The sequence below is a fragment of the Accipiter gentilis genome, chromosome 1 (genome assembly GCF_929443795.1).
Source record: "Accipiter gentilis chromosome 1, bAccGen1.1, whole genome shotgun sequence".
NCBI lineage: Eukaryota > Metazoa > Chordata > Aves > Accipitriformes > Accipitridae > Astur > Astur gentilis.
In genome coordinates, this window is record NC_064880.1 from 15,819,652 (window position 1) to 15,840,034 (window position 20,383).

Here is a 20,383-nt window from a genome sequence, read left to right on the forward strand (position 1 = left end):
CTCCGCTCCGCGCGTGCTGGCGGCGCAGCGCCCCGCGGCCGGCAGCGGCGGCCGCCCCGTCGGCGCCGCGGCGCGCCCGCGGAGGGGCGGCGCTGGGGGCGGCGGCTCGGCGGCGGCAACTTTTGGGAGCCGGCGGCGGCAGCGCGGAGGCTGCGCGGGGGATGGCGGCGGCGGCGGCGGCGGCGGCGAGGCGGCGGCGGTGGTGAGGTCGGCGGCGCTGAGGCAGCGGCGGTGGCGCGATGCCGGCGGCGGCCGGGGGGCTGCTGTGGTGGAGCTGCTGCGTGCTGGCGGCGGCGGCCGCCGGGGCCCCGCGGGCCGCCGCGGCGGCGCAGGCAGGTGGGTGAGCGGCCCGGTCCGCGGAGAGGGGCGGAGAAAGAGGGTCGCGGGGCCGGCGGAGCGGCGCCGCGCCCTCCCGCCAACTTCCCCCGCTAAGCCCGGCGGGGCTGCGGGCAGAGGGTCCGCGTCCTCCGCGCGGGGTGCGGGAGTTTGTTCGCGCCCCGCGGAGAGGCGGGCGGCCGGAGGACGGCGAGCCCTTGACGGGATACGGCGGCCGTGGATCTTCCGCGCGGTCCGCCGCTTCCAGGTAGCGGCGTGGCAACACGGGCTCGCTTCGTTACTGTTATTATTGCTATGAGCGATAGCGTGCTCCGCGCTGGGGGCGGCGGCGGCGGGGGGGGTGGGGGGGTGGGGTGTCTGCCTCGGAGTCCCCTCTCCCGCCCGCCGAGCAGCTGCCCTTTTCCCGGCAGCAGCTCTCGGGTGTCCCCGCTCGGCCGCGGCTGCTGGGGCTCCGGGGGGCCGCCCTTTCCCCGCCAAAGCACCCCCGGGCCGGGCGCCGGGTCCCCGCCGGCGGCAGCCGCGCAGGTGCCGCTGCCGCCCCGACGGGGCCGCGCGCTCCCAAAGTTCGCGCCGCGCCGGGCAGGCGAGGAACCTTTCCCCCTTACGCGTAGGCATTGTATCTATAAGGTCTGTCCAAACGCTGCAACATAAACACCGCTCCGAGTGTGTTTGCGCACGGTGGAGAGCGAGCAGGCGGCTTGAAAGTTAAAGCCAGACCAGGCGCATTTTCCTGCGGTGGCGTCTGCCCCGGTTTTTTAACTTTCTGCGGGGAAACTTGCAGCGTTGGCTTGTTTTTGGTTTTTGTTTTCTTTTTTTTTTTTTCCTTTCTTTTTTTTTTTTTTTTTTTTTCCTTTGGCGTCGGAGCACTGCTCTCCGCCGCCGTAGTACGGGGCTGTGCCGGTGTAGTGGCCCGGGGAGAGCACTTGGGATCGCCTCCCGCTGCATCGCGCTTCTCGGGAGCCTTTGCTGTGAATAAAACATTAAAAGGAAATCTCTTCAATCCTTGTAACTTCCCCCCCCCCCCCCCCCAAGTGATGCAAAATTTATGATGTTTGGGCGGTATTGGTGCAACAGCTCCTCATTCTCACAATTCAGTTTATATTTTGGGGCTTTATATAACTGAGATGATGATATATTTGATGAGAAGTGAAAGATACGTGTCCCGGCTTTGCTTGCCTGGTTAGGCTTCATAGGCAGTTTTGATCTTGGTGCACAGTTTACTTTTTCTGTGTGTGATTTTTTTCCTAATCCTTGAAATCAGGAGGGGTGAAGCGCTGGGCGGCTGCTGCTGCTGTTGCCTTCCCTTACCTTTTCTTTTCCTGTGGTTTCAATCAGTAAATCCCAGCTGAAGGAGCGTTGTGTTCCTTGTTTCACAAGCTCTGGTTTGCCATACCTTTTTGCCTGCCTCGTGTTTACACGCAGCTTCTCTCTTCCCCTGACTTGGTACTTTTCTGTCTCAGACTTTCCCTGTAGCCTGCCCCAATTTCAGGCAGCAGCTGTCCCCGCTGGGCTGCTCCCGCGCTCTCCAGCCCTCCTTCCCCACCGTTCGGATGTGGCTGTTGGGGTGGACGACCACAGAGATGCTCCCTCGCTGGATTTATACCCCAGTGAAAATAAAAGGCAACGGTCCGGGGTCGCTTGCCTGCCTTCCTGCTGCCTCCTGGGAAGCCTTTTGGATCTGTGCTGCAGAAAAGCCTCTATGCCCTGCTCTGTGCAAAAAAGAAAATCCGTTTATTAAAATAATGGGGTTGGAGTGACGTTTTCTATTTGGAGGGGTTTGGGCACTGCTGCGGGCAATGCAGCTATTAATGATTGACTCTTGCTGCTTGGCACTTGCTGAAATAGTGAGGCAGGCTGGACAGGTGAGCCTTGATTTACAAGTATTTAGGCCCCCCCTTCCCCCCCCGAATTTGGGTTGTCCTGGCTTTTGGGGTTGTTAGGATGGGGCTGTGGCTGCCACCTTCACTTTCAACGTATCAAGGGAGATGATGACGTCTGCGCTCATGCAAGCAAGCTGTTGGCCAAACTTTTGATTTCATTATCCCGTGTCTGTTGGTTAAGATGTGAATACATGGGTTTGTTTTTTTTATTTCTTCTATCTCCGTGCTCGGGCATATAATATTTGCACTGCACAGCTCAGCGAGGGCCACGTGAGCCAAACAGCTTGGGCTGTTACCTGGAAGCTGGCGAGTCTTTGTTCTGCTTGGAAATAGCTGATAAATAAACTCCTTTTTCTGATATATGGGGCTGTTGAGTTGTTAAATAATTACAGCCAAATTAACTTAGCACTGTTTGAAGTATTCAGCTGCTCTGAGAAATTAATTGTACTTCAGAGGTTTTTGCAGCATGGTTTTGGTTTTTTTGGTTTGTTGGTTTTTTGGTTGTTTTTTTGTCTCCGTCCGTCCCCCCGTCCCCCCCTTTCCAGCGTTCAGGCTGATGTATGGGCAGGCTTTAATTTCATGCCGCTGCTCCTCTCTGGGCCATGTTGGATGGGACATGCCACATGCCTTCGGAGAGATGCAGCTCCTCTCTTTTGCAGCAGCCCTCTTTGGCACCTCTCCCGTTTATTCCGCCACGATGTCTATTTGATGGTTAAAATTAGGCTGAGCTCCGAGTGCCTTTGCAAAGGCATGATAAATATTGACTGGGAGTTTCAGCCTGTAGCTGCCATCAGATGACTCAGTCCCTGCAAAGGGGACATCCTGTCTCGGCTGTTTTACCGAGGGGGAGTGGGGGCTGTTATGGACCTGCATCCCCTGGGAGTCCGGCCCCCCCCGCCCCTGCATGTCTGGCTTCAGGGCTGCCGTGGGGGCATCTGTGGGGAGGTCTCTGCGTGGTAGCCAGGGCAGGCTGTCCCTGTGTGTTCCCTGAGGGCACTGGGAGCCAGCGCTGCGGCAGGGCAGAGGAGAGGAGGCTGGATCTGGACGTGCTCTTGGGGCATCCCCAGGGAGCCTGGGGCAGCTTTGGCACTGGGTTGCACCGCGCAGCCTGCGTGTGTGCACCTGCCCTGCCGATACCAGCGCTGCAAAGTGCCCGAGTGACTTGGGTGTGACTTTTTTTTTTTTAAGAGATGGTAATTGATGTATATGTGTATGGATTCTGGCACCAAGAGCTGTGCTTGTAATTAACATGAATACAGTAATAATAAGGATCTGAAATACATAACTGTGAGTAAAACAAATAAGACTTGGCATTAGCAGCTCATGAAGGGAGAAGCCCCTCTCCTGAACCCGCACAGTAGCGAAGTGGGATAGGTAGCAGGGAAAACCATGTTGGTTCTCCTGCGAGCGTGGCAGTGGAGGGCCCAGCATCCTGTGGGTGCACCGAGCTGAGCTGCAAGTGCTGCTTTGCACCCCAGACCTTAATTTGTAATGCTGAGTCGTTCTGAAATGTGCCCTTAGTTTTTTAGCAGGGAATTAGCCACAGCCCTTAATTTAACTACATGTTTTCTTCTAGTTTTCAGAGGATATTAGTTATTTCTATTTTTTTTTTTTAAATTAAGTTAATTTAAGCAAACCACAGCAAGTTCACTTGCGCTGTATGTGAAAGCGCAGCCTGTCATCAAGAGCACGCACGTGCTCAAAGGCTTTATGGAAAAACATATTCATGCAAGTCACTGCCAGAGCTGGTGAGCTGCTCTGGTGGGTTGTGAGCTTTTGCTCAGGTGGGATGGGGCGCACGGGGTGGCGTGCCTGCAGCCTTGCTGTGTGAGCATCTCTAGGTGGCAGCAGGCCCCAGGAGCTCCCAGGCAGCAGGACACGCAGCTCAGAGTTGGAGATGAGATTTCCCAGGCTCTGGTCGCGCTGCTTAGCACGCCTCCATACTCCTCTCCTGGGCCAGGAAACAGTTTTTTGGGTGCCTAGAAGGGAAGGGGGGGGTGCAGGGAATTGGCCATCCTGGAGTCCTGTCCCCACCTCCCACGCCCTTGCTTGCGGGATTGGGGAGGTGTAATAACATGCTGGGATAGTAACTTAGAGACTATGAAGTGCTTCATATGAGCAACCAAAGGAGCTCAGGTGACTTCAAGGAGGAGTTAAGGATGATTTGATCATATTCGGAGGTGCTTAAAACTGGGAGCAAATTTCTAGGTTTATGTTCTAGAGGACTCATTAAGCTAATCCTTAAGTCAGGACGAGACTGGGTGCTGACGGTGAACAGGTTTAGACTAGGAATGAAGTGCATGCTCTTAATAGTGCAGTAACTGTTGTGGCAAGCTGGGAAAGAAAAAAGAAGATACGCTGTCACTCAGCACCATTAACTGAGATCAGATGGTCCTTCTAAAATACATACACTTGCTCAAAAGGATGGTGTAGCCCATAGGTTTCTCTTTTTTTTTTTTTTTTTTTTAAAAAAAATATTTGTTCTGGTCCTTTACTCAAAATGCAGATGCTTTGGCACCACAAGGAACCCTCACTTGATTTCTTTAGGACAGTAAGGGTGAGCTGGTACGTGGTGGTTGGTATGGGGCAATATGATGGTTCCCTGGAAGCTTCTGAACTAGCTTTGTGTCCTGCCTGCACAGATAGGGGTTTAATGCTGTGGAACCAGACTTTTATGCTCTTAAGACTACCAGTAAGTGATGGCAGCGCTGTAGGAACAGCTAAGCCAGGTCTGTCCCTGTGGTCTCTGCTGCTCTCAGTGTGCTCAGGCAGTTTTGCCAGGAAGGGAGTAGGGTTTTGTTCCTGGGATTTACTTTTCGCTGTGGCATGAGTAAAGGCAGGAGGAGGTGACTGCAGCTGGGCTGTTTCCCATGTGTCACACATGTGCTGACGAGTCATCGGGGTGTGCGACAGGCTCTTGTTTTCACTGACTTAAAGGTTTTCCTTTTGCAAACAAGCACAGGCTGCTGGTGGATTTTATGCGTACCCACATAGCTGAAGCTGAATTATCCCATGGGAGTACTGGAATCTGCCAGAAAGATTCATCATTTCAGCAACTTTAGTTAATGTTTGTTTAGCGACTTCTTTCTTTGGATGAACAGTTTACGCCATGCTCGGTGGCAGCTTCCTTGTGATGAGCTACGTGTCCATGTGATAAATGGTCTCATTTCTGCACTGTCCGCTACCTCTGCTGGGCATACAGGCACATGCCAAGCCTCCTGAAGTCTTTGAACAGCTGCTGGTTTATATATATCTTTTTTTTTCTTTTTTTTCTTTTTTTTTTTCCCCTCTCCTCACCCTGCCAGGGAGACTCATCCTTCTTCCCCCTTTGCATAAAGGGGATGCAAAGTCCAGGACAGATGAATAATTGCTTGTGCATCAGTGATACCTGAGGGTCTGGCACTGGCAGGTGTTTGGACAGCAAAGTCTGTAATTTAAATTACAGGAGTGCATACTAGTCAAACTCTAAATTTGTACTGTAAGAATACCAAGAACAGAAATACGTACAAGGAATAGAAATTCATACTGTAAGGGCGTCAAAAAGTATTTTTGTTTTGCAGTGGTAACTGCTTTTTGTTTCCATGCCTGAAGGCTATAAAATCCAGCTCCTGACAACAGAGGAGGTGTGAAAATAAAGTAAATAAATGGGAAAGTAAGCCCCAAACTTTTAGTGGATGCAGTTATTTTCAGAGCTATAAAAAAAATGATCAGTCATCATATACTGTTTCTGTAAAGTCCTTTTTTAGAGATTTCTAAGATACACTCATTTTGTGTTTGGTTCCTCTTTTTCCTGATCTCTGTGCAGCTAGGTGTACAGTAACTGAATGGGCATTTTTAACTTGATCGTTCTTAATCTTTTCCTAATAAATCGGTGTTGCACCGTGGTCTCTTGTCACATGGTGACATGACTTCTGTATCTCATCACCAGCTGGTGTCGAGCTTACAGAAATCTTCCAAAAACCCTTCTGGGTGGGCACTGGTCTTGGGGACCAGCCCGTAGCTGATGCTGGGGTGGGGGATGAATCCCTCTTTCCCCAGTCCTTCTTTCCCAGCGGTCATGGCTGGTTTCCAGCCATGCCAGGGTGATGCTGCTGCACCCTTGCCTCTAGCAGCATTGACCCACTCCACCGAAGGTGGGGAGCCTGTTGTGTCCCTGCTGGTACGTGGGGTGGCACCTACCTGCCGTAAACCTCAGTGCCTCTCTTTTTTGGAGTGTGTACCAAACCGTCAGTGCAGCCGTGAAGAGTAAGAAAGTCAGGGAAAGGGGGCCCGGCAGGATTTGGGGAGGGCATGGGCCCTGAGGCAGAGCTCAGCCCTGTGCAGGCAGGTCTCTATCCCAGGCTGTGCTCCTAGCCTGGCTCGGGAGGATGCTGAGCTGCGGGACATGCTGTTGACAGGATTTAAATTCATGTGGGGAGGCTACTGTGGCACTGCAGGACATTATCCGACCCTTCGCCTGCAGCTGCTTGACTAAACTGCCTAATAAATGTCTATTAAGAGTTGTGATACCTGACCTTTTTTTCCAACGCACCCCTGAGTTTTGTGACATAGCAGTTCATGAAGGAAATGGGTCGAGTCAGAGGGAGGTTGAAGAAAAAAGCTTGCACGTTTTAAAAAATAACCCCCTTCTGAACAAAGTTGTGTTATGAATAAGTTGGAAAAGCCCAAAGCTCTGTGAAATAGCGATGCAGCCTTGGCTGTAGCACTGCTGCAAGAGAGCACGCTACTCCTGTGTCCGGGGCTGGTGATGATACACTGGGTAAAGCTCTGAAACCTGTCCCTGTCCTACTGACTTTTGGCATGGCTTGGCTCCTGCTGCTCTTCTGGGCCTCTCCAAATAGTGCTTCTGTGCCTTTGTCTCCTGTTTTCCCAAGAAAGCATCTCCTCTGGGGTGTGCATCTCTCGCTTGTGCTTGCAGTTTGGTGAGGTGCCTGAGCAGATATTGCAGACCTGCTTGCACGCTTTACATTTAAGCATGCGCTTAAATAACTTTGGTGTGCCGAGCTAAATGTGCTGGGAAGAGATTTGCTTGCTTGAACCCCAGCGAGCTGCTGAGGACCTTCTCCTGTGGACGTAGCTCACGTGGCAGGAGCTGGCACTGGCGGGATGGAGCCGTTTTGGTGCATGGACCAAAGGAAGAAAAATCATCACGCTTAACTTGATACACATTCTAATGTTCAATTTCCATTAATTGAAATTAAGTTGAAATATCGAACATTTTAAGCATAAAAGTTTATGTACCGTGGTTAGTATGCTAATGGAATGTTTTAGTAATCTTTTAAGGTTCGCGTCGCAGCCACATGCAACGATAAGCATTTGTTTGTAAGAGTTACTTTGCTTTAACCCCTTTTCCAGGAGTGTCCACATACTGGTGACTGTTTATTGGCTGCACTGTGGCTGCCATCCAGCTATAATTTTAAGATTTCTTGATGCACTATGCAAAGTTGAATTGTGGATATTTTTGCTCATTAGCTTTGGCAGTAAAAATGTATATATCTAAATTTAAATTGCTGTTTGCTGAGGATGTGTGGCAGTATTTAGAATTCAGTATTATTTTGTTATCTCCTTGAAAGGATAAAAAAAGGCTCATTTATTTCAAGAGATATTTCTGCAGCATGTAAAAATACCAGTGAAGTAGCTAACGTTTTCCAGTTGTTGTTGACTTCAAATTTAGCAACCATTGTCCCTGTTGATATAATTGATGCTCTAAAAATGTACTTGCCATTAAGTAGGAAGCTGAAGTGATTGGTAGGCAGATAGTATTCTTTAGTAGCTATTAATAATGCTCAGAGGACATATGCATTGGAGTGTATGGAAAAAGCCATGGAATTGTGTAGTAAGGAGGCAAAAATAATGTATATATCTGCTTTATTTGAAAGCTGTCTTTATTACTCTATCTATGTACCACAGCGATTGCTGCCTGAATTAGCACATTGTGAGCGAGAGAAACTGATACGCAAACAGAATAGCGTGCAGCTAATTTTGTTTAGCAAATTGAGATCTGATCCCTGCTATTTCACGCCTTCCACGAGCTGACTCAGTCGCTCATCGCAGCGTCCCGGTGAAACGCCTGGGCACCCGATTCTGCTGGGGGCTTTGGCGGTGTAAGGCGGGAGTTGTTCCCCCCAGAGCCAGTGGAGCTCACTGGAACAAGGGAATTAATATCCCATTAAGAGAAAATGGAAATTTTCAAAACAAATGTAAAGCCATTGCAGCTCTTCCCTCTCTCCTTTTGTCTGTTTCTTGAGCCAGAGGAGGGCTTTTGTGCCGGCACTGATGTGCCCCCAGTAGATGGAGTTTCTCCCTGGATTTGTCCGTGCAGAGGGTTTCTCTTTGTCTCCTAGGATTTTGAGCTGCTCTTAAAATCACGCATGTTTGGGTCCTCTCGTGCAACACGTTTAAAACTGCTGCTAGCTCGCACAGCCATGCAGCCCTGGTGTCACCCAGGGCTGTATTTTGTACTGGGAAGATCATTTTGGAAAAATGTAAAATTATTAGAGTCTATAAATAGTGGTGATTAACTTTTACAGCATTTACATTGCCCTTGTGCTGCATAACACACTGAAGTCATGAGCTAGATTTGCTTCTAGTGTTGCTTCATATGTCACTGTGAAACCTTGTTATGTCACGATATAACAAGCAGCTGCTGTGTTGATAATGCAGTGCCTGCAGCACAGGTGGGGGGATTCTTTATGGAGTTGGTAATGACTGTAGCAATGCTTTACATTTTCTGTGGCTTGGTCCAACTTCTCAGAAAGGAAACAAAATCAGGTCTGTGCTGACTGTTTCTGGCTGCCCAAGGGTCTTAAATAGCCTTTTATTAGCATTTACTTTCTTGTAGTAACTAAAGATTGGGGACAGAAGGAGAGTGCTTTGTTTCTTCTTTTTTTGGAAGATTTACAAATAGATTCACACAGTGTTATTGGCCTCAAATTTCTTCGTGTTAATTTTATCCCAGGATCTTGGAGTTGTGAGGATTTCAGTCTTCACATAAGAAGAAAAAGCATCTTTAGCTGCTCTGTGTGCAGAGAAAAGTTAAAACTCCTGTAGCTTAAAAAAACAGGGGAAAAAATCCAAGAATTATTTTTATAAGCCATGGTTTTAAACTCATTTGTAAGATTTTATGCAGGTGCTGGTTGACTTATGGTTTTGCAGTGTCTGGCAAATATTGCTGGTGACTTTGGAGATGGAAACATGGGTTTATTAAGACTCCTAATAGCTTTAGTCCAATTGCTGCCATGACATGTGTTTAAGGCATTAAAATACGTGGGTTATGCCTTATGCTAACAGTAAAGCAATTACTGGGTAGGAGTCCTTTGATACTGGAAAATGATCTTGCCAAAATTCTGCTGTCAGCTTGAAAAATCTCAGTCTCGCTGAAGACCCTTAGAAATGAGAAAAAAGCATTGTGAGTAGAGCTTTCTCCAAGTACAGGCCATATGAGAGTGCCTGATTTCTGTAGGTCCTGTCTGTGCCACTTGGATTCTGTCCATTTGGGCAGAAAGCTTCTGCTCCAAACACTGTCTACCCATGGCTTTGCTGGGTTAAAAGTGTCAAAATTGTCCTAGGTCACGCGAGAATTGCTGTGATATGTGTTTCCATTTGGGTCTAGCCTGGCTGTTGTTTTGCAGTGATGCGATAAAATGACATCAGCTACCAGTACATTCATGACTTCAGTGTTTATGAGCATCCTTTTTGGCTCACTGATGACTGGGCCCTTCTTCCAATGGGGGCACTTTGGCACTGGGTAACCCTTGTCAGGTTTAGATTTGTTTGTCTTGCCTTCTGGGGCCAGTTTAAGGTTTTTATTGGTTGTCCTGAGTCTTAATGATGCCACTGTCTCCCCTGGGTATGGATGGTCTTTAAGCACTTTATGGAGGCACTGCTGCTGCCTTGGAGGATGAGCTCTGGAGCAGTGCCAGGTGAGGGGGAGGGATGTGTTCCTACCTGGGTTGTTGCTCTTGATGTGAACCAAAGTGCCGGGGTTTTTGGGATCCCAGCTAACTCTTGCAGAGCATGCCTAAGATCACTGAAGCTCATCTTATGTGTGTTTCTTGAACCAGTCATTGATTAAATTTGCTGAGAACTTGTATGAACTGGAGCATGCTTGTGTTTCGAGGAATACCTGGAATAAAACCCCTGTTTGTTTGGTGGCACAGGCTCAGAGGCTTATTTTGCCAGGTGAAATAAGACTTTCCTTGGGACTCAAAAGTATGAGGTGCTAGAACAGCATCACTTCTCAGATCACACAAGCCTGACTTAATAATATTGAGAAGGGTGTATCTGGGTGCCAGGTAATACAGGGCCTCAGTGGCATGTAGACATGTGATAGAAATAAACATAAGCAGTGGATACAAAGGTACCAGGGAAGGGTGGAGAGAGGAGAAAGTGCTACTTCGCATCCTCTCTATGGTCTAAATATAGGTGTGACGCATGAAATACAGGCTTAAGGTCATTGGAGTTGCTGTTCCCCAGGTCTCTGCAAATGTATGTATGGCTCAGGGATGGTGACATCAGATCTTTCTACTGACATGCATCCTGAGGGAGCTGGCAGTTACTACCTTGGCAATAGTAATTTTTTTTTAACACTCCATTTCTTTCCTACCAAGTTTGGGTTTCCAACAATATGATTACTTATGGATTTGTAAGTCAGAAATAGCTTGGTAATTGCTATATTGCTTTGCCTGCAGTAGCAACAAGTGTCTTAAATTTAATGCATCATCCACATGGAAATTTGATACTTAGCCAAAACTTGAGGACTCTGACAGTTAAGGAGCTTTTGGTTGACATGTAAAATAGAGACTTGTGGATGACAGTCATGGGGAAACTGATGGTCTTTAGGATTATTCCATAAAAGAAAAATACTCGTTACGATTGGTTGAAAATACTTGAGGAAGATTAAGTTTACATGGAAACCTCTCCTTAAAGGTCAGCAATGCAAAGGCCTGGGACATTGACTGCTTGGATCACATGCAAAAAAACCTGTGCCACCTCATAATTAAAAACCTGAATTTTCTGTGATCTTCAGGGTCTGTCTGGTGAAACCACACTCATGAGCTGCTGACTGGCTTGCTAATGGTAGGTTTCTTTTAATGTGCTTCTACTTTGATTTTCCTCCCTAGAATACAACCTAAGCAGCAAGAATGTCCCAGAACAAGTTTTCCTCTGAAAAAATTACCATAACAAACTTGCCAGCATTTCTGATGAAGATATCTGGCATGTTTGTACAGATAAGTGTGCCTACATTTATTACGTGTTTTGATGTAAATTGCAATTTAAAGGACTACAAGTTGCCACAGAGAAACTTGTGGCTCAGTTTGGTGGGCACGTGCTGCTTTATGCCAGGGTTACATGATGCTCTTTTTTGGGTAAATATGCATTTCAGCATGTTTTGTCAATATTTGGTTTTGAGTCAGTAGGTCTGGATGACTTTGCTTCAAAACTACTCAATACCTATTTATTAAATATAGTGCTCGTGTTCAACAGAAAATGTAAGACCTAATTTCAAAATTAGGCCCACACAATTATGCAATCAGGTAATCGTGCGTGTAATTGCTCGCACAAATGGTCAGTTAGATGTGTAACTGTCCATTTGTATGCAAAATTAACCAATTTTTGCAAATTGGGCTTTGAATATTCACGGTAGAAAACACAGCTCTCTAGAGATGGCTGCATTGTTGCACCTTCCGCTTCCATCGGTGTCCTCCCTTTGCAAGCCTTGTGCGTTTTGTCTTTGCTTAAAGGTTAGTAACAAGCCACTGGAACTGAAGGAAAAAGTGTCTTTTCCCTCTGAAACTTAATACGTATCAGTATACTTTCAATGGGTAAAAACCAACGAGCATCTGATTAGAACTGCTGCTGAAATACAGGTTGTGGCACAGTAGTTCATTACTGTGCAAAGGGCATGCTAGAGGCTTTGCCCAGTTGGTGTGGATAAGCACCAGATAAATAAAATACGGAAATCCAAAAGCCAGTTGCAGGTACGTGGAGGTGTGTAGTGAGCAGGTGGCAGGTTGAACAGTAAAGCTATGGATGCAAGCGCTCTTTCAGCTGCAGGTGAGTGAGCACAAAAGGTGCTTCTCTGTTTTCAGCCATCAGCAGTTTGTTGCTGCCTCCTGCTAGGGATAGTACTGTCCTCCACAGCTCCCGAGTGCAATTCTTCAATTACTCGTGCAATGGATTTTAATAACATTGCAGCTGAGGTTGGTAACGCTATTGGTGTAATGCACACAAGCAAAGCAGCGGGGAGGAGTATGGTGGGTAGCCCATGTGCCAAAGGCTTACTAATTTAAAGCCAAAGGTGGAAGGAAAAAGATGCAATGCCGAGGAGTGATGTGACTTACCCACCCTTGTACAAACCGGGGGCCAAGCCAAAAGCAGCATTGGGCTCTCCTGAGTAAGTCTAGCAGATTTGGGTTTTGCTTTTGCTGTGGCCTTGTGCTCTGGATCTGTGAGATTTGTTAAAAGGGCCATGAACGGTGGTGCCTGTGCGTGTGTATTAAATTTAAGACCTACTAACATACACGTAACCTCATTGTTCTGGACTTTACTGTTTTGAAAAGATGTGATGTGATGCTTTTGCAATGGTAAAAGTGATTGTTCAATTGTATATTTATATATATATTTACACATACACACACACTTAAGAGTTATTTTTGTTGTGTTGTTTTTTTGTCTGGTGTGCTGCCAGAACATTTCTTTTCAATGCAAGAATCCAAAGCCATAGCTGGAGAATCTGTAGAAATACCTGCATTTACCACTTCGCAGTTAGTGCAAGCTCTTGTTCATCTGGTAGGGTCCCTAGGTGCTCACACGAGCAAGGTTTTTGGTCTCTCTGTGGCCATTGCCACTCTGTGTGTTAGGAAAAAGGGAATTAATGTCATCTCCAAAAAAACCCCAGAATAATTGCGTAAATGGCTGATGCGTGTAGGCTCTAACCCCCCAAGATAGGTGGTGGTGATTTGTTATCAAAATTTGGCGCTGCTTCCAACGAGGGAGTACTTCTTCGTGCCTTTACAGAAGGGTGCGCACTTGTGCATCTCTCCAGACTGGGATGAAGGAAATACTGTTGTCCAAATTGCTCCCAGACCAGGGAGCCACATTCCCATCCAAGGCATCATCCGACTGCACTGTGCTTCGCAGTGCAAACCTCTAGTGTGTGTGCCTGTTTTAGGGCTCGGTGTGGCAAGTTTCTCATGTGTGGGAAGGCAGATTTGGCAGAAATCTTTAGGATTTTTTTTGTCTGGGACCCCAGAGGTTTGAAACTCTGAAAAGGAGAAGCCACAGGCTAGCAAAGCCTTCAGGCCTGATCTGGGGCAGCGGGGTGAGCATAGCGGGGCATTATAAATTAAATATCTCTTTTTTTTTTTTTTTTTTAAAAAAAAAAAGGTACTTTGGAGTTTTTCCTTGCAGCTTCAACAGCTGCTGTGCCCCTGTGCTTGCCTGTGGCAGGATGGGTGCTCCCATACAAAGTGCCCATCACTCCCGCGTAAGTGGGTTTAGAAGCAGAAGCAGTTTCTCACGTGTACCTCCTCATTAAAACCTGACCCTTTGAGCACGAACCCCCTGACTTTCCCTGAGAACTAGCTGTTTTGAATAGTTACCTGCACATCGGTTCTGCGCTCTGTGCTTTCCAGCACTGTATTGTCCAGCTGTGGATGCATCTGCCCTCCTCTTGGTGTGCTTCTGCTGCTGTGCAGGAGAGGGGTTAGTTGACAGCCCTGTGTGGTACCTCTGCTCCTGCTGCTGCGGTGCTCCCTCCCAACAAGGGATTTTCCACAAGGAGCCGACCAATGCGCACGTGGGACGGATGCTTTCACCAGAGGGTGGAGTGGCACCTTGGTTTCACACTGGGTTGTCTTACCAAAGCGATGGTATGCTGAGCCTGGGGAGGATTAAGCGGGAGCATATTAAGGTCACTATTCATTCCTGAGCGAGAGGTTTATGTCCTCTGTGCATATTAATTTCACAGCTTGGGACACGGTAGAAAGGAGAGCAAATACGAGTGCAAACATGTTGGGTAGCCTCGGCAACTGAGTTGAAAGAGAGCTCAGACTAACAAGCTGCCTTTCCCTCCTGTGCTGCACTAGCACAACTGCCGCGAAAATGGTGGAAAGATCCAGGCCTGAAACTCCCAAATGACCAACGTTGTAGTTTCATTTTGTTTATGCCTGCATGGTATTTAATTCATTTTGGCTGGCATTTGTGGGAGGTTACGGGCAGGTTGCCGTATGCAAAATTTGCATCTTTCATGTCTTAAATGCATATAAGCCAGAGCTCGCAAAACCCTTCCTCGCGCCTTCCCAGTAGCTTTGATGAAGTTTACACATCCACAGAGGATGAAGGAGATGGCATCAGAAAAGCACAGTTTGTAGTTGAGCTGCAGCCAAAAATACAGGTGAAGGGTTGTCCCTGAAATGACATTTGAACAAGGCAGCCAGGAGCGGTGCTGGAGCACGTGAGGCTTGTTGAGCTCTGTCTTGGTCCACTTGAATAAACTGAAAATCCTTTCACTTTTTGTGGAGTGTGTGGGCAGTCCTTCCAAATTTGAGTGGAGGTGATTGCATTTTCTTTATTCTGGTGTGTAGAAAACCATCAGCCTCCTGCTTTTGGGGAGGATGGGATGTTAGTAGGGGATTTTGGGCAGGAGCTGGTGGCTCCTTGGTGGTAGCTATGGGGTTGGTGTTGCTGGACCCCATGGAGCATTTAGACATTGCTGGAAAGCCTTTTGTGGCTGTTGGCAACCACCAGCTCGTCTTTCTGCTGTTGGCACTCTGAGGATTGGGAAACACAGTCTTGAAGACTGGAAAGCTCTCCAAAGGCATGGATTTCTGGTCCATGTCTCAGTTCAGGCTTATGTGATGGACAGCCTTTTAAGTAAAAGTATAAATCCGTAAAGCATTTTGGGATAGGAAAGGATAAAAAAATGCACTGCGTAAATTTTAGTACTAATTATATTATCAGCAGAAGAGCTAATAGCTATCCTTGCTCCATAGCAACTGCTATGCTGTTACAGCTACTGCTGCGAGAAAACACAGATGAAAGGGTTAAAGTGTGTTATACAGGGATATAACACATATAGGAGGATGCAGGACTGCTCTCTTTTGAGCCATGTATTGGTCCTGTGGGTGAGAGTTGGCTGTGTGACTTACAAGCGCTGTGGGGTCTGTGGGTTGTAGGGCTTGACCCCATGGTGGGGGTGAAAGTCAGCCCCACGGGAAGCTTGCAAAAGCCTTTTTGCATTCATGTTTGGGTTGCTCTGCCTCCTCTCGAGTCACAGCTGCAACTTCCACAGTCTTTGGTACAGACTTGCTTATCTCTTAATCTGGCTGTGAAATAAAATATTGCAGGTGAATTAAAAGATGTTTTTATTAAGGCAGTTTTGGATTACTGTTTGTGACCTAAAAACAGGCTGTGGATATTCTTGATTTTTCGAGGCATTAGCCTACCTTTAAAAAACAAGTAAGGAATGTGGTATTTTATACACAGCTCTTAGCGCTGTATGAAAAAAAAAAGCAGAGTACAAAGCACAGCACAGGAAAATTGATTTATCATCAATTTATTGCTTGGAGCTCTAGGCAAACTCATCTCAAGACAGAACAGAGATCTATAAAATCTTTTCATCTGAAACTATGAATTAAATTGGGAGGAACTGCTGATGAGAGACCAGAACCAATCCTTAATCCAGATAGGCTTTCAGGAACGGGTCTCCTGGTGCAGCAAGGGGAGTTGGAGGGATGATGCTGATTTACACCAGCTGAGGATGTGGAGCTTAATTTCTTATTACCCTATTTCTTTCCTTATTGTGAATCTGGTTTACGCAGGAGCAAGCCTACAATACTCCCCAAGCTCCTCCTTGATTTCAGTATAAATTTTCCTTTCTTCATTGGTGTGTCTTCTTAATCTTGCAGTTTTCTTTTCCCAATGTGTACTCTTTTCTTCTATAGTGTGTGTGGTTTCTTCAACCTCCTAATAATGGGGTAACTTGCCTTTTTCAGCAGGAAGCCTCTAAAAACAAGCTGATGCATCTCCATTGTCAGATTGCTATATAAATAAAACCTGTTCATATCTTCCCTTCAAAGAAGTGAGACAATGCTAAAGAACTCTCTTCCCTGCTTTTTTTTTTTGCATTGGGGAGGGGAGAAAAAAAAAGGTGTATTATGTCAGAGACCAGTAATAAATAGCACTGCAATGAGAAGCGACAGCCTCATTCACCTTGCATCCATGCAGAAATAACTAAGCTCTATTCCCATGCCTTGGGAAAAAAAAAAAAAAGAGAGAAAGAAGGGAATTAAAAGAATTGACCTTGGCTTGCAGTCGCTCCTGTACTACCAGGGAACAGTCTACCAGCAAGAGATTGAAGTTTCGCTGGCTATTCTTGCAGGCAGCATATTGCCTGTGTTACTGCAAGCTATTCAGCCTAGAATGCATGAAGTATGGTCCGTGTCTTTCTCTTGCTGCCTGAAAGTGTAGTTAGTTGAACTCTTCATTGGCAAAAGACAGAGGTTTGGAAGGCTTAAATATTTTAATGGGAAAAAAGGAAAGAAAGAGCGGTTTATACAATAATGAGGTGCAGTGTAGTCAGACCACTTCTCCGCAAAGTTATTTTTTGTGTCCTTGATTTGTCACGGTTTATTATGAAGTTAAGCTAATTTGGAGGCTTTCTTGTAAGTTCAAGTAGATACCAAATTAAAGGGGAAGAAATGTAAAAGGCCTTTAAGAGAGCTGGTGGAAGACAGACTGATGGAAACGTACTTTTGTACATCTTTCTTTGTAACACTTTTTGTTGAATCTGTGGATGGTTTTCTTCATTGCTTTCTCATTAGGGTATTTGATTTTTGAAGTTTGCAAGAGGCACTGGAAACAAATGTTACTTTGTTAGGGTTACTAATGTGTAGGGTTTGTATCAGCAGGTGCTTCCCCTCTCCCTGTGAGGACTCTTTGTCTCTTCCTCTCTGTGCTGGGATAGCAAGAAAGTTTCTAGGGGTTGGGAACTGGGAGACAGAAGGAAAAGTGGCACCAGCACCATTGCTTTCACGTTTCCCCTTTGCCCCCTGTGGACCAGACCCTGTGGCTGCACAAGCTCTGCTGGCTTTGGGATCCTGTGGGTCTGGATCCGGCTCCACGCTGAGCCCCTTGTCCCGCTGCATGGGATGTCACAGGCACCCCACATCCCTGCTTTTGGTAACCTTTAGTGGGAGCTGCTAATCCCCCAGTAATAGCCCAGCTCTTGCTGCAGTACCCAGCAGGTTGGGATGACTAAGCTCCTCCTTTGGCTTGCCTAGGAAAGGCGAATGGCAGCTGTCATATTGTTTTAGCATCAGGTTACTTCTGAGCGCAGTGCCGATGTTATTTTTAGTGTGTGTGTCCGTCTGCCTGTCCGTTGTCTATATATGACTGCATGGGTATGTGTTGGAGACTAGGGAGAATAGCTCTTGCTTGCAAAAATGTGGTTTCCCCTGGCAAGGTGAGGAGGGTAGAAGGATGCAGAGGGAAGAGCGCTACACAGGAGAGAAAACAGACAAACCAGTTTGTTGGTGTTTGTTTTTGTGTTTTTTTACGAGCCCTTTCAGGCAAGCTTTGCTTGCTGAACATCATAATCAGCTGGGGTCATCCTGAAGTAAATACAGTTATTGGCCCTGTCCCCTGCTGAGCAGAAGAGGTGTGCCTGCTTGGTGTTGGTGAAATTGTGCTCGGTTATCTCCCCTAGCAGCTTGCCTGGTCAAGGCTCCTTGTGGTAAGAAAATGCAGGTTTCGAAGCAGGAAAGCCTCGCTTCCCACTGCTGGGAAGACCTCTGGTCCCTGTCAGCTTGTTAGAAGAAATAGATACATGCATCCCATCAGTGGCTGCATCCCTCTGTGAACTGCATCCTTTTCACTTAGTGGTGCCACCTCCCCGAAAACCATACTAAAACCTCTGTCGGGGTTTCGCTCGCATGCACACTCCCCAGGCTCGTCCTTTCCCACCGGCGGGGAGCAGAGATGCTCTGCAGGGAGGAGTCGGCACCTTCCCAAACTTCAGTGGGGGAGAGCAGTGGTGCGGAGTAGTCCAGTGAAAAGCGGGGGAGCGGGATGTGAGGCGCATTGGTGGCACAGCTCAAGGGAGGCTTTGGGACAGAAATGCAGGGAAGAAAAGAGCATTTTTTTTAAGATTAAGTCCCAATATGACAAGAGCGGGATACTTAACCCTTTCTTCTTGTGCTTTCCCAGGTCCGGGGGATGGAAAGTTGTCGAGTAAAAGTAGTTCTCGCCCTGCTTCTACTTCTTGGTGGGGTAAAATTTTCTTGCAGCAGTTTCTTTATCATAAATTTGTTTATTCTGTCTATAAGCAGTAAAAATAATGAAGCCATTTAGAATTCTTGGGGATGCCACATGTACTTTTGAGAGTATTTTATTACAGTTCAGCATTGGTTAATGGTTGCTTACAATAAACTGTTATTGCTTGGGTTGCCTCTCATTTCTTTCTACTGAGTATTTTTCTTTAACACAGAGTACCATGCTGGTTTAGTTCATATGATGCTTAAAATATCACGTGGCAGAAGTTTACAGAGAAAGAAGGATAAACACACATATATGCTACTGGAACGATGCTGCCTGCTAGCTGTCCTGTCTCTGTGACTGGGTTTGGATTGGGGCGAGGAGGTGGTTGTCGCTCTCCATTCTGCTTTGGGGCCTGGGAGGATGTTGCCCATGTTGTGCTGTACTCATCTGGACATGAAGATGGGTGCTCCTCTGTCCTTGGTTTCATAGTCAGGTCTGGTGGGCAACCTGTCTGGGTAGTGCCTCATTAGACCTACAGTAACTTCAGCATCTCTGGGGTTGAGGCAGGCTGGTTTTGTTGAACTTGGCCACAAAATGCGAGGACTTGGAGCACTTGGACAGATGCAACATGCTCTGCAACTGTCTAGAATTTACTTTCAAAAGGAACCTGGCTAAAAAATAAAGAGGTTCTTTATGTCCGACTATTTTTTTTTTTCTTCTGTACAGTGTTTTTGGCAGGTCAGAACACTTGTTATCTAACTACTCTTTCCAGCATTTCATTGTTAAGTGTTTGTTAATTAACACTTAACGACTGGGTTATGATGGAACTATGGGAACCTTATCTGAAGGCATAGCAATTGGCAAATGGATTCATTATGATCAGAGCAACTCTAATGAATGTTAAATTAATTCATAATAATGTGACACTTAAATGTTAAGCATATTGTTAATAATTACAGATGCACTTTTACTTTATCTGCTTTTAGTATTATTTCTTTTTACTATGTATACTAGAGGGCCAGCTTTCCAGTACCTATTTTTTTATACTGATAATTCCAGACTTCTATAGCTGCAAATAGCTTAATTACCTATTTATCTCCTTCACAGTAATTAGATACACAAGTGTGAAAGCTAGGAAGTTGATATAAATATATATAATTTATTATGAAGCTTCTGTAACTGTGGGTTGTTACAAAAAAGTGACAGTGTAATTAATGAGGATGGTCTGTTGCTTGCCATCTTTCATGGGAGAAAGGGGAGGGGACCAGTGTCAAACATTCCCACACTTAGGATTAATACAGTATCTATGGTTAGTTATTACAGTTATTTGAGAACACAAACTGATTTATTTTAAATAAAATTATACATTTGATACTTAGATTTAATAAAAAATGCATAAAATTAGTTTTACATGCTAAACCCAGCTCCAAGTTGTCTTGCTCGTGTTTGTAGCTTTGCAACCATCTTTATTTTATTGAATTAGTTTTCTTGCTTATCTGATGCTTTAAAAGTGGGAACTGTCTTAAAAAAAAACCTTAAAAATTAAAAAAAATCATTGTCCTAATGTCTGTGAGATGCAGTAGTGGCAGGTGGGAGCATAGCAGGCAGATCCTAGCAAGGTGAGACAGGACAGTGTGTCCCGTCTTTACTGTTTAAAAATACCCCTTGCACCATGCTTCAGGATTCAAAGGTGTTTATTAATACTTGCTCTGCCATCCAAAACACTTCAATATTTGCCTTTGCCTGCTCCCAAAGTACTCACAATGAGGCTGTTTGACATGAAAAAATTTGATGGAGATGTCATGTCTGTGTTTCCTGGGATTGCTTGCCCTGGCTGTCTGGGACAGGGAGACTAGAGGCTGTTGCTGGAAATGGGAGGGGGAGGGGAGAATTAAAAAATTAGTGGA

General features: G+C 46.4%; 1 protein-coding gene across 7 annotated transcripts in view; it reads left to right on the plus strand.

Moving 5' to 3' along the window:
• Positions 1-239: 239 nt before the first annotated feature.
• ERBB4 (erb-b2 receptor tyrosine kinase 4) overlaps positions 240-20,383 on the plus strand; it is a 645,972-nt gene continuing 625,828 nt past the window's right edge. For all 7 annotated transcript variants that reach the window (XM_049809033.1, XM_049809016.1, XM_049809051.1 and 4 more), the window contains exon 1: positions 240-336. In XM_049809033.1, coding sequence (XP_049664990.1) covers positions 240-336 — 97 coding nt within the window. The remainder of the gene's footprint in view (positions 337-20,383) is intronic.